At 38.9% G+C, this 20,817-nt stretch overlaps 1 protein-coding gene across 1 annotated transcript in view; it reads right to left on the reverse strand.

Moving 5' to 3' along the window:
* The window catches only part of GPR158 (G protein-coupled receptor 158), a 186,734-nt gene that overhangs the window by 163,260 nt on the left and 2,657 nt on the right, over positions 1-20,817 (reverse strand). The window contains exon 2 of the mRNA XM_061351396.1: positions 9,737-9,842. Within this exon, the coding sequence (XP_061207380.1) occupies positions 9,737-9,842 (106 nt within the window). The remainder of the gene's footprint in view (positions 1-9,736; positions 9,843-20,817) is intronic.

A 20,817-nucleotide genomic window follows, 5' to 3' on the forward strand; every position in this document is an offset into this window, starting at 1 on the left:
TACTCAAGTGTCCGCTGGTTTCAAAAACCACTTCAATCCAATACATTCCACCATATTTCCTAGAGGCACTACATGAGCTGGTAAAAAAAACAAAAATAATAGGAAGAGAGTAATAGATCAGAAATACAGCTAGAATGGAAAGCTGAAACTCCAAAGCATTTCACTGAATAGTCACTTTATAGAGGAGAAAAAAAAAAAAGCAGATTTATGGCACAAGGAGGTGCACACAAATAGCTTCATTTACATCGGCATATTTCCCCATACCAAGAATACAGTATAAAACTAAGGCTAGGCTAAGCTTTATTTCTTTAAAGTAAGACTGCAGAATCAAGAGCACAAATTTATACAGTTTCTGGGATTGCTGGTTTTGGGGTTTGATTTTTATTGGTCCACCTCATCCCCCTTCCCCCCAAAAAGCGTAATGTGGATTTGGCAAGGGGGAAGCAGGTAAGAGGGAAAGAGTCCAACTGTTCCAATTATGACACCGTATCAAAAGGCAAAAATAATTATGGGTAAAATCCAAGACAGCCAAACAGCCCCAGGGTCCCACTGCACCAGGCGCTAAACAGAGTCAGATTTCACCTCCACTCAACGACATCGCCACTGAAAGAAAACATTAAAAACACATCACTACAGTGGTGGCTATCAATACAAAGCTGCTTCTTGAGAGGTAAAATATGACCACTGTGAAGTCTGCAGTCATTCCAAAAAATGAAGGGAAATGCCACTAGTAAGGTAAGTGGTTACTTCATTTCAGGAAATAAAAGGGTTCTCCTTTCCAAAAGAGGAAGCAGAAACTAAAGACATTTTTTTAACCTGCACAGAGGTGCTCCAGAAAACAGAATGAATGCCTGCCAGAAACCAGTCTGACCTCAACAATTTGGACCACGTCCACAGAGCTATACTTAAAGTGAGTATGTTGCTTGTACTCATGGTTAAATTGAACAAGATCAATAGTACCTGAGAAGGTGATGAAGGGAGAATGATCCAATGAATGGTGTGCTGATTAGCCTTTGTTACAAGAGGGAAGAACATATCCCATTTGCTTTCATTCTCCATCCAAGATCTAAAATGCCTCATTACAGAGAATACTCCAAAAAGCTGGTCATAGAACAAAGCACAACAGGGGCTCTGAGGGCCAGCACAAGAGGTCAGCAGCTCCACACATCTTTGCAGAGATCACAGATTACTGCTTCTGTTCTTCCGGATCAAACAAGGACTGAAATCATATTAGTGAGAACTGTCTGCATGGTCCAGACTGAAACACCAATTCCTAATGGAAAGCTATTGCAATGAAACCACACAGCTATGGAACATCTGAATGGATAACTATAAACATACTGACATTTGCATCTCAAAATTATTCATTACTTAATCAAGGCAAGAAATAATATGGGGGGAAAAATACCCAAGGGCTGTTCTTTGTAACTGTGTTTATATCTTTGGAGATAACAAATGGAATGGAGTAAGAGCACAGAGTCAAATGTTTGGTGTTTTGCAATTGACAGCTGAGACCCTACTTCACTGTAAATAAGAATTAATATTAACAGTGTTATGAAACTCTTACTTAGTAACTCTTACTAAGAAGATAAGTATTTAGCTGTTGTACAAAACTTCCTTTTCAAGCACTCCTCTTCTTCCATCGCTCTTCTCCTTATAGCACACTGAAGCTTGTAGCTCTAGCTTAAGGGTAGTAGCCTTTTGCAAGCATAGCATCTCACTGACATACATGGTGCTTCACACTTGTAACAAAATATACTATTACAATGTATTATTTTGTTAAGCCATGTTAGAAAGCAGCTAGAATAATCAATTGATGCATAATTAAAATCAACTCTCAATCACCTATGGAAATGAAACATAACCGAGATAAGCACTAAATCTATAAAACAATTCTTTAAGTGTCTTAATGAGCAATACTTCATTAAAATTGCTTTTTAGAATTACGCAGAGTATGTAACAGCAAAGCAATCCCTTTGAAAGCAATAATTATTATGGAGTCCTATCTTGCAAGAAAACTCAACTTTAAAATTAAACTTCATTCCATTATCAATAAAAAGTTTTTCACAAAACTACTCCAGAAGACTCATATCGGGATGACTGGAGCACTTTATTTACACATCTATTTCAAACGAGCATCCTATTAGTTATCCATATAAAAATTCTGTATAATTGAAATGCCAGGAAATGCCTCCTTCAGCTACTGTAATGCAGTATTCACTTTGAAGGGCTCTGAAACAACATGAATTCAGGAGTTTAAGCTCTTCAGGGCAAATGTTTGCCCTCACCTGCTTAAAACCAATTTGTACCATGTCTTGTATATACTGGAATATAAAGATATTTTATTGCGCCTTGTAAAACTTTACAAGTTCTAGAGTGCTGCTTTATTTGCCTTCCTTTCTTGGATGACAGACAAGCTGTTCTGGCTGAGCTAAAAAACACAGTGGGATAAGGTACGATTAGCGATGGAACTGGGCAAATGATATCAAAAGTTGCTAAACTGCTTAAGAGGGAAAAGGGACATTTTTATCATTTTATCTACCTGCCTGTGACTGGTAGATAGGTTTCTAGAACTGCTCAAAACGTTATCACCAAGCCATTTTCCATTACCATAAGACTTTGTCAAAACATCTTTATCTCATTTTTCCCCCGTAAGAAAGCATTAAAATTAATGCACATTTTAAATAGATGTTTTATTAGTATTCAAAATTATATAATTTCATAGGGCAGCTCTCCAAAATACACACATACTTCCAAATGAACTTTTCTTTAATGTTAGCTCAGGAATATGCACTGCTGGTGTTGGTTTCACTCCATTTCAGGATGAAAACAAGAACTGAAATGTCAATTTCAAACAAACCACTAACAGCTTACTGAATAGCCTTAGCAAATCTCTAAGACAGTATCCTATGCATTGTAGACCAATTTCCTCTGCTTAGAAAACTCACATTTTATAATGCAGGGTATGTTCCCCAAATAAATCCCACTAACACATCTATATTACAGATCTTTACCCCTTTCAAAGCTTTAATCATTAGATACTTGGATAAGATATATAGAGATAAACACATTTCAACCCTAGCGTAGCAGAGAAAGCCTGATCCTGCCTCAAGAAAAATAGTGCAGTATTACAAATACAAAATTGTTTTGTCTCTACAGTAATATCTACTTTTCCTCATCATCTCTTGCAAATAAAGGAAAAAACAGTAAATATTTATCTTAAGATGTTGAGGAGAAGTGTTTTTTCTTTCAGCACTTACTCACTGAAAAAAGAGTAAAACCTTGAAGGAGATGAGTAAGAACGAAAAGCAGTAATACAGTGAAGCTCAATAATGGCTTATAAACTATCAAAAACATGAAAAAAAAGAAATAAAGATTAAAAACCAAATGTTCTGCATTCCCATCTTAACACTGGTGCTTAATATATTCATGACCTAAAACAGCACAGGATGACAAAGCAATGAAGAAACACAATAGATATCAAGTACAATAGTAAAGACTATAATAAAGAGAAACGCCTAGGAAACCAGCCCCTGCTCCTTGAATGGATGACCCAAGAGCCATCAGTTTACAGTACTGGCAAATGTAAACTAGAAAAACAAAATTAATTGCCGGGATTTAAACAAAAGCATTGGTAAACCAAAAGCAATTTTTTTTTTCATTTGCAAAAAAAAAGAAAACATTCACTGCCTACCAGAAGTCACCAACAAAAATGATGGTATTTGAATGTCCACTGCTATAAAACTGTGCTCCAAAAATAAAACTAAATGAGCATGTTTCCATTAAGGCTATTACTATGCCTCAGTACATAGCTTTGAGTATGAAGATTCAGCAGCTATTCTCTCTAGTTCTTCATCTCAGGATTTTTAATATGTTTTCAATCTAATTTTAATTAGCTAGAGAAAGAGAGGAATGAACTTTCTTCTCGAGGCTAATTTAAACTTGTCTCTTGTGCAGGTATCATGAAGTACAAAAAAAGGCAACATTTGCTACATTTCATAAAAGCTTTTTTAAAATAAAGGCAGACCATTTTTTCCCCAAGTGGTTTATCTCAAGTTCATGTTTTTTCAACAAAAATTATTAACTGCAGAATACATGCACAAGCAGAATTTTCATATTTTCTCAGCCAAAAAAAACCCTCTGCAGTATGTTGCTTGAGTAAGCAAACAGCTAAATATGCAAGTCAGGAATGGAGTCTGCACAGTTCATAGGATGCTGGTGTCCTTTGCAAAGACAGCAAGTGCAGCAACAGTGTGTTCAGCTAAAAGGAGGCTAGGTGCCTTCATTTTTTACAAGAAAGCTACCACAAATCATTATCGCTGAAAATTAAGAAGAATATAATAAACAACACTGTGAAGCTGGCTGGAAACAGGTTTCAAAAATATATCAGGCTGCTTAACTCTTATCTGAAGCATAGGGTGGGTGCATGCTGTAATGCACCCCAAAATCTCGTTCTGAAGATGATCCAGCCTGGGCCCTGGCTAGAGCACACCAGGACTCCTTTTCAGGTCAAATGTTCAGCGCATCATTCTGCAGAAACCAAACTGTGGAGGAGATAATTTACATGCCTGGAGATACTACCTCAATTTGAGCCAGGTTTAGAGATGATAATTTTACCTCTCTATACCAGCTGTAATATGGGGGTAACAGTCTTTATATTATTGCACGATATATGGAACTACTTACATATCTTCTAAGATAAGTATATCAATTCTTTAGTGTGAGCTGTCCCTGCCCATGACAGGTGGGTTGGAACCAGATGATCATAAGGTCCTTTCCAACCCTAACTATTCTATAGGATGGACAAGAAGCTTTGATACTGAAATGCAGTATATTTATCTAATTGTGCTTAATGCTACTAGGGACATTCTTCAGACATGGCAGCGTCCTCTGAATTTAGCGATAACAAATTAAAGTCCTGACCAAAATTGCACTCTACTTATGCCTAGATCTGATACAGCAACTGCCACTTCACATCTGAGAAAGGTAACTCACAGCCATCCTGCCAAAGGAGAATGGTCCAGCCTGGCTACAGTGCTCAGGCTCCTTGCTGCAAGGTTTTCTGTGGCTTCCAACAGATCCTGATCTTCCTTTTCTTGCCCCAGCCTGCCAGTTTCTCAGTTTCTCCCCATGGAGGAGCTTTTTCCTTATGCCCATTCCCCTCTCTGTGACTTCCCCTTTACTCCCATCAGGTATATTTTGTCCATGTGTTTTCCCCCCCCAGCTAACTCAACTTCTGGGCCTCACCTTTCCTTCCCAAACACAATGGGGAGAACCACCAGTTCAGCTAATTGATGTTGCCTAACAGGTTGCTCTGTCCAGCAGAGAAATACCTGAAAGCTGTAGCAATAGATCTGAAAACTGGTAACTGATGCAATGCTATTATTGCCTGTCAACTGCAAGAGAAACCAAATACCTCCCTGCTATTTTCATTCTTGTCAAACAGCATCATTCAGCCAATGGTTTTCCACTTCTTAACTCTGTGGGAAGGAAAACAGTAGCAAATAGAACTGACCTGGATTAATTTAAATGCTCAAGTTAACACTGCTAACTAGGATGAAAGGAATCGTTGGAAATATTTTCTTTGAGGAAAACACTGATAACCAAAATTAGCTCCTGCAAAACAGAGGCATTTAAAATCTTTGTCTAAAAGGCAAAGATGCTGTAGCTAAGCAACCTCACGCTTCCCTAAACAGAAAGTTGGTTTTCATAGCACCTTGTTTATCACTGAAAGCTCTGACAAACCACCACCCTGTTTTACGTAATTTTATGTAATGTCTGGGGGAGTGCCAGATTACATCTGGTATACTGTCAAAGGGACTTTTCCCATGAATGCAGATGATGGCAAGGTTATTTTTAAAATAGCATCCATAATGTTCTTTTGTCTACTGCATGTTTTTCAAATACACTGAGTTGTGCAAGCAGCCGTCAGTCAGAGAACAGATATGCCTTTCTGCTTTTGGAGTCAAGAATCACTGGCTGCATTTTCTTTATCTGTGTACTGAAATAAGCTGCTCCCCTTCCTGGTTCAGATGGCTACTTCAGCACAGGAATTGATATAGCATTTAGTATTTATATTCTGCCACTAAAGATCTTGTTCTCTTGTAAGAGAAAATGTCTTCTGAGATATGCTCTCTACCCTGGTTTGGGTACTTCTCTTGCCCTACTTTGGATATGATCTGTAACTCTAAGAATGATGTTTATTTCCAAGTTAGAAGTTAACTGTATTGTGTAAATCCTGTTCACTCAGTTTAAATCAGCTTTCTTTTAACTTTTTTCTCATTCTGACTGCATTTTTCCTAATGGACAGGACAGAAAAATAAATGCAAGTAATAAGCAAAACTAATGATACTGGATATGACCCACTGGGTTATGACTTGGGATGCTTATCTCTCCTCATGCTTCCCCTCCCACAGTATGCGTATTAACACCTTTTCACAGTTTGACAAGGGTATTGGAAAGCATCTGTCCAGGCCCTGCCTTCCCCTTTCTTGGTAGTCTGTAACACTACATACAGTACAGTAAAATACGATGGTCCCAAACGTTTTGCTAAACAGAAAAAGAACAGATTTTGGCTGTACTGCTCATCTGTTTTCTTTTCTCAACTGGTTTTGTGTTTGTGCAGAGTACACACACACACACACACACACACACACACACACACACACACACACACAGTATGCCTATGCATCTTCCTACACAGATACACACACACTATATACAGAGAGCAATGCAGCTTTTCTGTTTACTCTGCCTCTCTAATTCCCTCTAGATATTTTTGCATACTGTCATTTGTGGAATGCTGTTGAAACCCAAAGGGATGTCAGCTAAACCTGCTTCGCATTGCAAGCTGTTGGCAGCCTTATTAAGGATGGGGGAACAGTGTGGAGTCCGCTGCCATTTTTCACAGACTGATGCTGCCGGTTGGAAGCATTTGATTCAACGGGCTTCAGACTCTCCTCAGCCTTGATTTTATTGTTGGTGTCTCAACAAGGACTACAAAGTTGTTACTAAAACTGCCAGCAGCTGCTGCCAGCATGTATGAGGAAGGAATATAATATATTTTAAAAAATGAATATTGAAAGATTTTAAAGAGGGCAAAACCACACATTTTCTTACCCCATAACCAGCCTTGCCTGTACAATGAAATTAATTTGGATTTGTTATAAGGTAACTATATTTTTTCAGTGTTTGTTAATTTCAAAGTTATCTGCATCGTTTTGTTCTCTACCCAATTCATTTCAATTATCTCTAACTCTGCAGATATTACCCGCCTCATCTGTTGTAGCCCCACTGAATCCACATCTTTTGCCCATGCATCTTTTCAGGGAAACTGTTGACTATTTGGGTGTCAAAGTAGAGAGGGCAGGAAGGAGAATACAATTCAGTGCTTCACCAGGTCAAGAAAAGACAACCTGACCATCAGCCTCTTTTTGGCTAATATAATTAAGGGGGGGGCAGGGGGATCAGAACTGAAAAAGACTTCAGCCACTGCTACAGTATGGCTTTCCTGTGTAAAATCTCACCTAACTTCCTGCCTAATTGGACTGGGAAGTTTCTATTCATCCTGAGTTTGAAGGAGGGCACTCTAGCTCTCTCAGTTCATTTAGGCTGCTGTGAAATCAGGGATATATGGTCCTGTGCACAAAACAGAACAAATCTAGGAAAAAAATATGACTGTATTAGGAATTTAGGTCGTTAACTTAAAATGGGGAATCTGAAGTTCCCACTGCTTGCACCTAAATCTAAGGACACACAAAACCTAAGGAAAGAAAGAATATGTCTAAGCATTTTGTGCCTGAGCCTAATATTCTTTAATTCCCCAATCACACACTATTTTTCTTTCAAGCAAGGACTAGCACTACAACTACTCCATCTCATAATCAGGTTACTTGTGATGACGATCCAAAACCAAATCCCCATGTCACAGTTAGCATCATCTCCTAGTGATTCTGTGCCCCAGCACATGAAAGTGATAACAGTACTTTCAACAACCACCTCTTTATTTCCTAACAGAAGTTGGGTCCCATCCATTCCTTCCTTTTTTCTGTCTAGCACATTTAGACCACTGGTTTATCATGTGTTTACATCCACTGTAACATACCTCCATCTCCCTCCTTTCAACTGATTTTTATTTAGAAGATAAACACTTCAAGACAGCACAGAAAGTAGGAAAATGTCTTGCCATGTGCCTAGTAGATTTTAGCCACTATAAAATTAACTGAAACATAAGACAAAGCAAAGAAGCATTTTAGTAACCCATAAGTTTTCTCCCTCTTGTCCATTCTCTAAGTCAGTCCTTTCTCCTTCATCTGTCATTTGCTATATTCTCATAGTGCTAGGGAAGAAGGGAGTTGACTATTTGAAATATGGAGCTTTATGCCTTAGATTTAATGACACTGGTTGCCCAGCCATGTAATATGGGCTATGCAGCAAACAGACTCAGCACCAAATCAGAAATTCCCTATGGCAAAGGCTTACAAGTCACTGGAAAGGCTATACTGCACTAAAGTCACCTAAAAAACTGAAGAGAGAAAGGAGGATCTAACTTGAGCAGAACTGGAAATCCAGAGATCTCTATTCTCTTTCTTGACCTGCTGGAGACAGACTTTGTAACATCAGCAAACACCATGCTTCCTATTGTTTCACAAAACAGCATTGCTTGAGCACAGCCAACTTTACAACACCACACCCCAGAATCTCAACATGAAAAATTGATCTGTAATTTGAATTCAGAAGAAAAAAAAACCAACAAGCAAATCACAACACAACAAAAAAAAAACACATGCCACCACATTTTCAGAAATATTTAAAATTAATCTTGGATAAAGACTACTCAATTCCTCATTTCAAGTTTATTCTAAGGAGAATTAAAAAAGAAAAAAATACCAAAGAGGAGGTTTACAAAATTTTCAAGTTCTTCTTGAGCAAAAATGCAAGTACGTGAATGCATCAAAACCAACTCTTTTCCTAAATTTAGATTTGTCTTTGATAAATTGGCACAGGAGTGCATGAGGTACCTTCTCTCACAGAAAATAGATGGGTATCTTTGAAAACAACATCATATGCCAGAATAAAAACCATTGAATGTATTTCGGTTTAAAGTTACATTGAACAAATACGACTAGCCAGGCTGAATGATCTATGATATGCTGACAGAAGGAGCCAGACACAGACCTTCAAAAGAAGGGGGAAGCAGGAAGGAGCTGAACAGAAACATTTAGTCAGCTCAGTGAAAATGTTGGCATTCCTATTAAGAACTAAATACAGTATCCAAATCTGCTTGTTATTCTGTATCTTTCTACCAAAAGCCCATGTATTTCTGAATAATTATTATTAGCATTTGAGATACTTTTACTGTATTTCACAAGGCAGTCCAGTCAAAAGTAACACTGACATTAAAAGTCTATTTTGATTTTGACTGCAAAATAACTGCTTGACTTGCAAGCAGAACTTCCATCAATCATTCCACTGGTAATCATCTTTTTCCTCATACCTGTGATTTCTGCACAATAACTCTGCTTCTGTTTTATCAGGAATATTAATGCCAATACTCCTGAAATACAGGCACTCCTGAAACTCATGCATACCATAATGCACTGCACATAAAGATCTTTTCAGTCTGCAAACCACAGTTAAAGTCCATAAAACAGACAGCATTTATACTATAGAAAACTATTCATACTGGAGAGACTTGTTCTTGAAGCGTAGCTCAGCCCCTTAGGGACAGACATACCTCGGAATTGTTGAGATGACACCTGTGCGTCCCCGAGAACCACCCCTCACTCGAACACTGGTCAATGTCCACCTTCTGCAGATTGATGTCCACTTTGACAACACCTCTGAAAACACAGAAAAACAGCCTTGAACACAGCAACTACAGAAACAGGTTTAAATTTTATGATGCTGTAACTTGAAAAGTGGAACTACCCTTTTCTTCAAAATACAGAATTTCATATAATGGTTTGGGTTGGAAGGGATTTTAAAGATCATATAGTTCCAACTCCCCTGACATTCCACTAGGCCAGGTTGCTCAAAGCCCCATCCAACCTGGCCTTGAACACTGCCAGGAATGGGCAGCCACAACTTCTCTGGGCAACCTGTGCCAGTGCCTCAGCAGCCTTACAGTAAAGAACTTCTTCATAGTATCTTAACCTAAATCTCCCCTCTTTCAGTTTAAAGCCATTCCCATTTGTTTGATCCCTACATGCCCTTGTAAAAAAGACCCTCTCCAGCTTTCTTGCAGGGCCCCTTTAGGTCCTGGAAAGCTGCTCTAGGGTCTCAGCCTGAGAACTGGTATAACTCCCAATACACCATCAGGTCAGCACAAGCCAGGAGTAGGCCACTGATGTCCGTGAAACTCCCCAAAGAAAAAATGTTTCCTAACACACAAGCCCTAAAGGACTGTCTGAACCGTGTTAGTTCTATGCCAAGAACATTCAAATTTTCATCGTTTCCCTCAAATCTGTTTGGATGAAAAGCTAACAATCTGATTTCAAAGCCAACACTATTTTATAAACAACTCAGAAATCACAAGAAAAAAAAAAAGCTGTAAGACTGCAGCTGTATATTTTTAAAAAGCCTTCAAAACTTTCATTATTCGAAAATAACCTCCACAATTACTTTGTATGTAGAATATTTATAGCATCATCTTGTGAGAACACACATTTGTGACTGCTTCACTGCTGTCTGGCTTAGCAGAAACACCACTATGCAGCTTCTGGTAGTTAGATCATCACATGGAGTCACTCATAATGAATGCTCTTTACCAATTTCTTAAGTCTAGGTTACCATTCCTTTTAAGACAACCATTTCAGCCACTCCAAGCAAAAGTTTCTATTTCCACAGTCTAAACTTCCACAACTACAAACACCATCATCCCCCCTTTCACACTGTGGACTACCAAAGGCAAGACCCAACCTCTACCTCAAGAATACCTCATTCACCTCAAACCATATTGTGTCTTTCAATTAAAGCTCAGTGTATGCAGAACAATAATAATGATGGAACTACGGAGCCACAGATCTGAGAGACATCACTTGTGAACAAAACCAGAACAGGAACAAGACTGAGCTTGATCAAAACCCAGGACATTATTGCTCCCTCATGCCTGGTACCAGTACAACCAAGTGCAAAGTGTCCATAACAGCTATATTTAGGCATTCATTTTCAGAAATGCTGTACAGTCACTGGAAAAAAACCCACAAGCACATCATTTAAGTGATCCTAAGAAGAATGCATTAGGAAGTTATGTAGGATTGCCAGTAGGAAGTTACAGAGTATAGGTGCACTTCATGCCCATCCATCTCCTGCCTAGAATCTAAGTAATCTTATGCTGGGCATACTTAGAAACTATGTGAAATATTGAAGTGCTGGCTCTAACAAGTCCAGTTTGAAATAGCACACATTATGCTTCTTAGAATATCCAGAAATATTTTTCGTTTACACCTTTGTGCCTTTCCACTCCTGTTTTGAACAACAGTTTCTCCAGGGAGTGCCAAAACCACGCTTCCCCCCGAGTGAAATGGTTTTTGGTTTTCGTTGTTTTGGTTTTGTTTGGGGTTTTTTTGATAGTTTGGGGGGGGGGGGGGGTGTTTGGTTGTTTGTTGGTTTGGTTTGGGTTTTTTTTTGGGGGGGGTGTTGTTTTGGTTTTTTTGGTGGGTTTTTGGGGGGTGGGGGGTGTTTGGTTTTTTCCCCCTTGATGTTTCCAGGTGACCAAAGACTTCAGGAGAAAAATCTGCCATAATTTACAATCTTATCTTAATCTGATAACTGGCTATCTGTCTCAGATGCGCTTAGAAACAGCAGCAACTAATTCCTCATCTGGTCACATGCAGACCCCACCAGATAGGGTTTCTAATTTTCTGGACCTTTCTGAGCATAAATATTATCGTGGGGGCTGAGACAGGACCTGTTCTGCAAGTGAATCATAGAAGGCTTAGGGTCAGAAGAGAATAATCTCACTGTGGCTGCTTATAAGCACAAAGCAGGTAGTGGGACCAGGACCTCCTTGCTCTCCTAGTTCATGTTATACGCAAAGCAACTTGCCAAGGCGGTCTCAAGCATTAGCATCATTCTGACTGCACTAAAGAAATCAGTTTATACAGGAGGAAAAAGTGATGATTCATCCTGATTAGGGCTGCAACAGACTTTCAAGCACCTTAAGGAAATAGGTCTTTATTTTCTTCACAAGGAAAGCTTTTCCCTTGTGTATCTGGTAGGACAGGAAACTCCATTTTCCCTCTACAAACATTTCTGCCAAGAGAGGTACAGATTGCATATTTATATAGCAGCTTATATTTCCAATATAAGATGCTCATGTTCGCAGTCATAGTCATGGTCAGACCATGTCTCCTTATTCTTTCTGGGTTACCTGACCCTGCTTCCATTTCTTATGCACTTCCAATTTATGCTTGGGTTTTGTCAGGAGTTCCCTGTTAAGCCAGGCAGGAGGCCTGAAAAGCATCTAATTTTAAAATAACTTTACACTACTTCTTCCAGAAACAGTACAAAATTCTTCCATTTGCAACTAAGCACATTCTACTTTTGTTTCTCTTGTGTTAAGATATTTCTTACATGAATGTTTGCCTTTCACAAACAGTCTTTATGAACTCAAGACAAACATTTCTACTTATGCTCTTCTGTCTGCACCTCTTCTGTAGCACAACCTCAACTTCTGATATGATAAAAGTTACTCTGTTTTTAACTTTTCTCAGAGCTTTATGAATTTATGGGGTGAAAAACCTACAGGAAAGAACCACCATATAATCCAGCAGAAGGCATATGAAAACAATCTCTCCTGGCAGTTACAATCTACCACAGGCTTTCCATTTTTCAACCCAATGATGCATATTATTTTGTTTTCACTAGGCCTCTGCAATGTATGTTCATGCTTCATGGCAATGTCACAGTTCTGCTGAGGTAGTAACAGGGTCTGCAACTACTTGTTGACATAATGCTTTCAAAAGAAAAGTTCCTTTAAGCATACATGTGGCATTTAGAGAACCGCATTCATTTGGGATGCTTTGCCATTTTAAAACACCACCTCAAACTTGTACCCCACTGCTATTACACATGGAGCACACCAACATGCTGATGTATTTCTGAAATTCATCTGTGATTAATACAGTAGCTGGCACAGCCTGTTTGGCCACCCACATTTTCAGTTATTTTTGATTCAGCATTCAGAAAACAGAACATATGGAAGAACACATCCTCCTAGAATATGGATGGACCAACTACCTGCAAGTGCTGCATTTACTGAATTAACTGGAAGTAATTGCAGCTCTGCTATCTTGAGAGATCAAGACAAATATCAATGGCTTAAGAGTAGATTCAGCTTGTCTGCATAACACGTTAATCCACACTGACAATGCTGTCTGGCTGAGCCCAAGTCACGGTGATATGTTAATAACAGTATTACTGTAATTGTGTACCATCTTGCAAGCAAGTATATTTATTGTTACAAGGAGATTAACATTTGAGTTCTGACACAATTTTACAGTCCTTACACAAAAAAAAACCCAGATGGTTAAGGAGTGCACACTCATGTCCAACAGACAGTTGGAAGAATTAGCTGAATTCTACATAATAGACAATGATTCATGATGACATCAAGGATTTTCAGTCAGGTCAGAGGTTTGATTTAAGAGGCTTTCATGTCTGTCTTAATTTCCAGTACCACTGTTTGTTGGCATGCTCTTTGCCTTGAAATCTGTGCCAGAAATTGATTTAAGCTTATTTTCCCAACCTACTAGCTATCTTGATAGTTTCAGTAGTTATAATACTTCATTGTCACAACATGTTGTAAAACCTGTATCTACAGAAGAAATTTTTGCCTATACTGTTACATCATAAAAAAAGCAGAAGGAGAATATTCTCTTTCCTCCCAGCCAGCTTAAGCCAGAACTGCACAGAATAGTAGCCTGCTGTCAAAAGTTAAAAACACAACAGTGCACCAGCAACTAAGAAGGAGAAAACCTGACTGCTACTGCTGAACCCAGGACACCTGCCAGCATTTACATAGTGATAAACATTATCTTTGCCCTCTAGATGTTCAGAAGCTTTTTGGCACAGAGGTCATCACAGCTTAGCTAAACAGGCATTTGAAGTTTGTCTTCTAAGTTTGTACACTTATTTTTGTGTTTGTAAGCACTGCACACAGCCATAATTAGGGTATAAGCCATGGCTGAAACTGACACCATCACCCAAATCTAAATGTCTGCCTAGATTCGTGCTGCCATGATCACTCAGACCTCCATGCTGTCCTTCATAAGTCCTCACCACAAAACAAGGAGATGAAAACCTAAATACTCTACAGCCATTCCAAATCTGCAAATGCCCACACTTCTAGATAAATACACACTGTAATTAGTATAGCAAATGTTTCCAGAGCAGGTATTTTTTCTGACCATTCTCATTTTGGAGGCTGATACTTTCAAGTATATTAATTTTCAAACAGTGCATACTACCTGACACCTGAGGCTCCTTTAGTGTACCATCAACTGAGCATCCAAAAATAAACCTGGTGTCAAATGCGCAAGTGACTTTCAGCCTCAAGTCTTACTGGCACAATCAGAAGCTTCTACAGGTTCAAGTTGCTTTTGAAAGTTAAGATTTAGGTTTCTGCATCACTTAGTCATTTTTTTAAACTATTACCTCTGCATATCCAGCCAGATTCACAAAAGTCCACTGGGACATTACATACAATGCGATTTTGACCTGGTCATGAAGTTACCACTAATTTCTTACTAATAGGACAGAGACAGACTTACCTAATTTCTCAGCCATAGCATGACTGCTGCTTTTAAGCACACAGTTTCACAGGAGAACCAGCTTTCATTCAAAATAAACTTAACTGAAATGTAAGGTATATCTGTGTGGGCACATGAATTAGGATTCACTTGCAAAAAAAAAAAAAAAAAACAAAGTCCCTCTAGGCCACTTGGAATAGTACTACAAGGACAGAATACTTAAAGATGTACCCTCTGTCTGAAGCATTATTTCAGATTGAAACCTGCCTTCAGATTTATGGCATGCAGTGCTGCCTCTCTGGGGATTTCCCTGCAGTTTAGTCAGTCAGACAGCTTCCTAAGGTAGAGCTTCCTGGCTTCCCCTGCTTTGAGGGACAACAATTTCTTTTTCTGCTTGACGATATTCAAGTTGCTGCTATCACCTTAACTCTGTTACAAAGCATCACCTTGTATAGGAATGCAAGGTGTCAGTGATGGTGGGGTACCACTTACTCTAAATTCTCCCTATAAAAAGTCTTGCAGCTAAATTCAAGCTATTTAATAAGAAACCAGCATGGCTTTTTAATGCTGCCATTACTATCCATGGGGTCAAGGAGACAGGTAAAAGAAAGGGACCTCAAGGAACAGCATAGAAAGTGATCTAATAAAAGAGGCTGGGAATAGGAAAAGCTTTAGAATCAGAAGGGTCCTACATGGGAGATGGCTACTCAGCCTAACTATCTAATCTTCTGACAATGAAGACTTAGAAGTAACAAGTTAATTTTAAAAATGAAAAGTGGAAACAGTTAAAAAACAAAAAAAATAATAAAGGAAAATGGAGAAGCATAAACCTGGGCAAGGAACATACAAATCTACAAGAAGGTAAGACAAAACCAAGACATTTTTAGAAGCAGCATGTTAAAAGCTTAGGCTCTACTACTAAAAGGCTTTTCAATACCTTAGAAGAAGAAAGCCTGAAGTAGAATCTGTAAGGCCAACAGACAACCAGGATATAAAAACTGCTTGCAGCAGAGACAGTCTTTTGCAGAAAACAAATTATTTTCATCACTGCACACTTCAGAGCCAAGAAGGCTCCAACCTTTGAGCAGCCTTAGAGTGTATCAATGTGACAGATGTCAGCTTTCACACGGACAGACGTTAACAAGCTGGGCACCACAACTACCCCTTCTTTGTTCAGTGCATTCACAGATGACCACAAGTGGGTGACCAGTGACTTCATATAATTCTAAATCTGACACAGAGAAGACGAACACTTTCCAAAGTATTTTCTTTTAATCACAAGAATCTTCATTAGATTAATGAAGCAAATTTAAAACCAGAAAACCACTTTTTTTTCCAAACATTTATAATATGGAAGCCAACGCCAAACCACATTGCAGAAGACAAAAAGGCTTAAAGTGAATTAGAATCATGAAGGTCAATTAAAGCCATACTTACTATCAAGACTCAAGCCTGAAAAACTTCCTTATTTATTGCTTATTATTCATAAATGGGACATACCCAAGATATGGGAACTTGGCTCTTCTGCTGCTCTTACATTTTTCCCTAAGTACCTGCCAGAAGCTGCTTCTGAAGAGAAGGCCGGGTCAGTGTTTCATCTGACCTAACACAGCAATACTTTTGTTCTTACTTTCAGGAACTTCTAGTTCTCTAACTCAGCCCGTCTTCATGAATAGACAGAACAAGTGACAGCCCTGGAGCAGAATCTCAGAGAGCAAGGATTGTCATGTGTCCATTCCTGTCAAAAAGGCTTTCATAACTGGGTGCCCTGGAAGCCTTCCCCAAAGGGGGGTGATGGCAGAGAACAGGAGTGGAAACAGCAGTTTGACCCAAAAAGGTAGTTCCTTTCATGGCATCTTACCAGGTACTACATAACTGTGGACATAAATGCAGTATGTGTTTCAATCTTCCAGTCATATTTAACTTCTTCCTTCAAAGACAAACTTCTGTTTCTCAAATACTGAGGATAGCTGAATCATGTTTCTAAAAAAGAAATCCCTATTTATTGTTCCTTTTGTTACACTGCCATCCAGTTTCCTATCTTTATCCACAATCTCGTACAAAAAAGGCAGAAACATAATAGGTTGCTACAGAATACCTGAAACATGTTGGGCATTTCTATATGCAGACAGTAAATATAGGAAGAGGTTTTTTCTTGCCTCTTTCCAGGAACATAAAACCAAGACTTCCAGAAGTTCTAGGAAATAAGTTGCTTTTATTTTTAAAACCTGTTCAAAATCCACCCACACCTTCAATCATGTTGTATAGGCCATGGCATGTTATAGAGATAAATGCCTCACCATTTAAAAATGTTTTTACGATTACAAAACTAATGCATCATGTCATAAAAAAAAAAAAGTAGAGCCTGTTTAAACAGTTAAAAACAATTTTCTTTCTTAGTTCAGTACTGAGACTAAAGGGAGATGGGGTGGGTGGGAAGACTAAAAAAGAGGGCTAGAGGAAGAAACTAAGCCTTACTTGAAAGACAAAAAAATGATTTTTACGAACTTTTTAATGTCCATATTTGTAGTTCTTTTACCAAACAATTTAACAGCTATGAAATATTTAGCAGAAGATGAAATAATGTGTATTCCCTAAGAAATTACTTACTTGTCACATATACTTCTACCTCCACAGTTTAATTTGCCTTCAGTAATGTTTCCTTAACTAAGAGCCCCATTATGGCCTAATGCTGGAGTGGTCAGAGTCATTGTTAATGGTTCAGTAGAAATCACCACATTAGACTGCCTTTAGGGAAGAAACAGCTAAATTTAACTGTGCAACGAAGATTAATCTCTGCACTCCGAAACATCTCTCTAATAATTGAGAGAAACAGCAAATGTCAGGAAGACAAAAAATATTAAGAGGTAACACTTGGTTCAGCCACGCTTCAGAATGAAGTTATCTGCAAATGCTCCAGAACACATCATAGTTCTAAATGAAAATAACTTTTAAAACCCTTACCTTGTTTATAGTGTACCTTTCTGCCAAAACAGCCATTATTCCATTGCATTCTCCCCAAAATCCTTTAAAGATATTGCAAATATTGCCTTGGATTTGGTGAATAAAACCTACCTGCCCTTGGTGGGACATGGTGGAAGGGAAAAAAAAAAAAGTCCCTAAAAAATCCTAAAGCTATTCTGACCTCCTAGATGAAAAACAGCACAAGAACAATGACCAGTTCCCAAAATGTTGACATATTACAACACAACGTTAAGGAAAATGAGAACAGCACACAAGAGAACATTTTGAACTACAAAAGCAGCAATTCATTCATCAGAGTTTGGGGATAATTGATGTCACTGCACAAGGTTGAAACACTGCACACAAATCTGACTAACCACATTCAAGAAATGCTGGAACAAGACTTGAGAAGAGGGACCATGGCAACAGAGAACTTGTAATGGGAGACTAAAGAAAGCTGGTTTGTATAGTCTAGTAAACAAAGGTGGAAAAGGGACTATTGCCTATAAGTAGGTCAGGGCAACAAACATCAGTGCAGAGTGCTATTTCAGGCAGAAGGCAGCTCTGGAAGAGAAATAAATGGATGAGGACTAACTTTAGATCTGAAATCAGAAGCAGCTACCCAACCATTAGGCCCAGCATGGCAGTGGACTAGGGAGTCAAGAGGGAAACCCACCTACTTGAAGATGGATATTGGTCAGCTGATGACATTAAGAGGGTTTGTGACAGCAGGAGATTGACTCATCCATCCAGGAGGACCTTCTTTTAAGAAAACTTGCATGTTCCTATTAACTGACTACTTGCACATCTTTCTTCCAAACCAAGTGATCCTCCCCACTGGCCTCCTAGCAATGAAGGCCTCACATTTCCTCTCCAGGGGCTAAGCAAGTACTTTTAGAGAAGGAAATGTGCTCACAACATGCAGCTTCTCACACCCTTCTGCTTCCACAGCAGGACTGCAAAGAAACCCCCGGATCACCCTGAGCCATGAAATATAGTTCAGTCTCATAATGTAATGGGAAGTAGGGGAGGAGGGTCTCCAAAGATCAGTAACAAATTTATGGCGCTTTACCCTCTACAGCAGTAGAGTTGTAGATAGTGAATTCCAGCTGCAAACTGCATTAAGCTTAGACTTTTTAAGAAAGAAGATGGGAATAGTTAGCATCAAGTGATGACTCCTAGTCTCTGTGGATCCTCATTTCCAAATGAAAGCCTAAACTGTATTTTTCAAGCAGGTGGTAATGTTCTCTCCCTGCACTTTGGGTGACTCAAAGTCCCATGAATGCAAACACCAAAACATTAGCAAGCACTGCTAAGCAGCTGTGGACAGTCAGAATGCTAGCTTAGCATCACACTGGGCTCATGTGGTTCCATTCGCTTGGACAGCTTCTGTTATGTTTGTCAGCACAATCAACTTATCTTTAGTTTCTCCACTTCATCTCAGTATTAGCCTACAGTGCTAGCCCTGGCAAAGCAAGCATATTCTCTTACCTTTCTTGGCCTTCACTTTGGACTGTTTGGCTGTCATCTCTTGGAAAGGAAAGTGGGAGAGGGTGGAAGGTGAAATTTAAGACTAACAGCAAGTTGTTTGCAAGAGACCCCCCGACCTGTAATACTCACTTCCTATGACATAAGCACTATAACCCTTCACAACATGAAGAACAAAGTTGGTTTTTTTCCCCTGCCCTTTCAGAATGTCATTGGCAATGGCGCTGCAGTAGCAGCATGTATTGAACACACCAGTAGAAATCATCAGTATTGCCTTCATTAACTCTTTCCATTGCCAATACCACATGACATACCCATGCAACAGAAGAGATGCCAAGAAGCAGATCTGCTGTAATCTGTAAGAATTCTTTTCCACTGAGATAATGTGTTCCTAAATGTCTCTTAACCTAATGTACCATGTCATAAACCTAATGTTAGCAAAGAAGAAGGTACATAAGCTGTTATAAGAAAATTCAAGGTGCATGCACTAAGTTACCACCAATGACCTCCACGCCAGACTATTAGATGTAAAGAGCATGTAAACTGATCTGTTAACATGCTCCTAACAGATGGTTCAGAGATACTTTGCTGGGAGAACCAATGTAGATTTCTCAAAAGATGGAGGTTAATACATTCCGCTTTTTACCGCATGAGCCTTAAACAGGACTTTAAAGTTAAACCACTGTGTCACTTAAAGACAGATGGTGAAGGGAAATAAAGCTTATTTCAAGAGGCACCTTACAGTATTAATGCTAACGTTCCAATAACTCCATTAGATTTTGCATTTTTGTATTACATGCTTATACTTTAAACCATTTTTTCTCTTAAGAACTCACACTGAAGCTGTGTGTCTACCAAGTATAGGAAATACCATGCAAATATTCAACCATCCCACAAGTCTTGTGAGAAGAGTACTTTGTTCATAGGATTTCCTATGTATTTGCAATAAGCTTTTATTAGAAGACCACATACCTCAAACTAGGAACAGAGGAAGTACCATTTAGCCTTGCCAGAATACATGCATACATGTGTATACATATATACTTCTTCCACCAGCTTCCTTATACAGCTACCAAAAGCACACTGACCCATTTTCTCAGAAATGCTTACCAGCTCATCTCTGGTTTTGATGCAACAAAACTTTGTCAGTTTTGTCCTAACTGTTGCTGCCCTACAACAATAACACACCGCTTTGACCTTGTAACAGTATACCCCATCACAAGATCTCCTAAATTAGAAGAGGTTCTCCAAGCTTACATGTGCTTAATGGATGCCCTTTGAAGTATCACAGTTACAACAGGTTATTCTGTTTTTTCAACTAAAACGACTCCCACACAGTAAACAGAGGCCGAGAAGATGAGGAAGTGAAGGCAGTGCTTTGTACTGCACCCAGGAGGACCTCTACTGGTTGCCTTGGTTGGCTAAGAGTTACTCCAAAATGGACCTAATGGATTCTCACACCAGAGCTACCACAGCAAAAACCGACACTACTGCGATGCTTCCCAGCAACACAGGATCTTAGCACAGAGCTGAGATCGAACCTTTAGACTCTTCTGCTTAAAAGATATGGTTTTGGTTTTTTCTCTCTACTGAAGTCAAGACAGAAGTTTAT

Source organism: Neopsephotus bourkii, unplaced genomic scaffold, assembly GCF_033783945.1.
Source record: "Neopsephotus bourkii isolate Nb327-2 ecotype Australia unplaced genomic scaffold, CSIRO-AGI_Nbou_v1 NB_53, whole genome shotgun sequence".
In the NCBI taxonomy this organism is placed as follows: Eukaryota; Metazoa; Chordata; class Aves; order Psittaciformes; family Psittacidae; genus Neopsephotus; species Neopsephotus bourkii.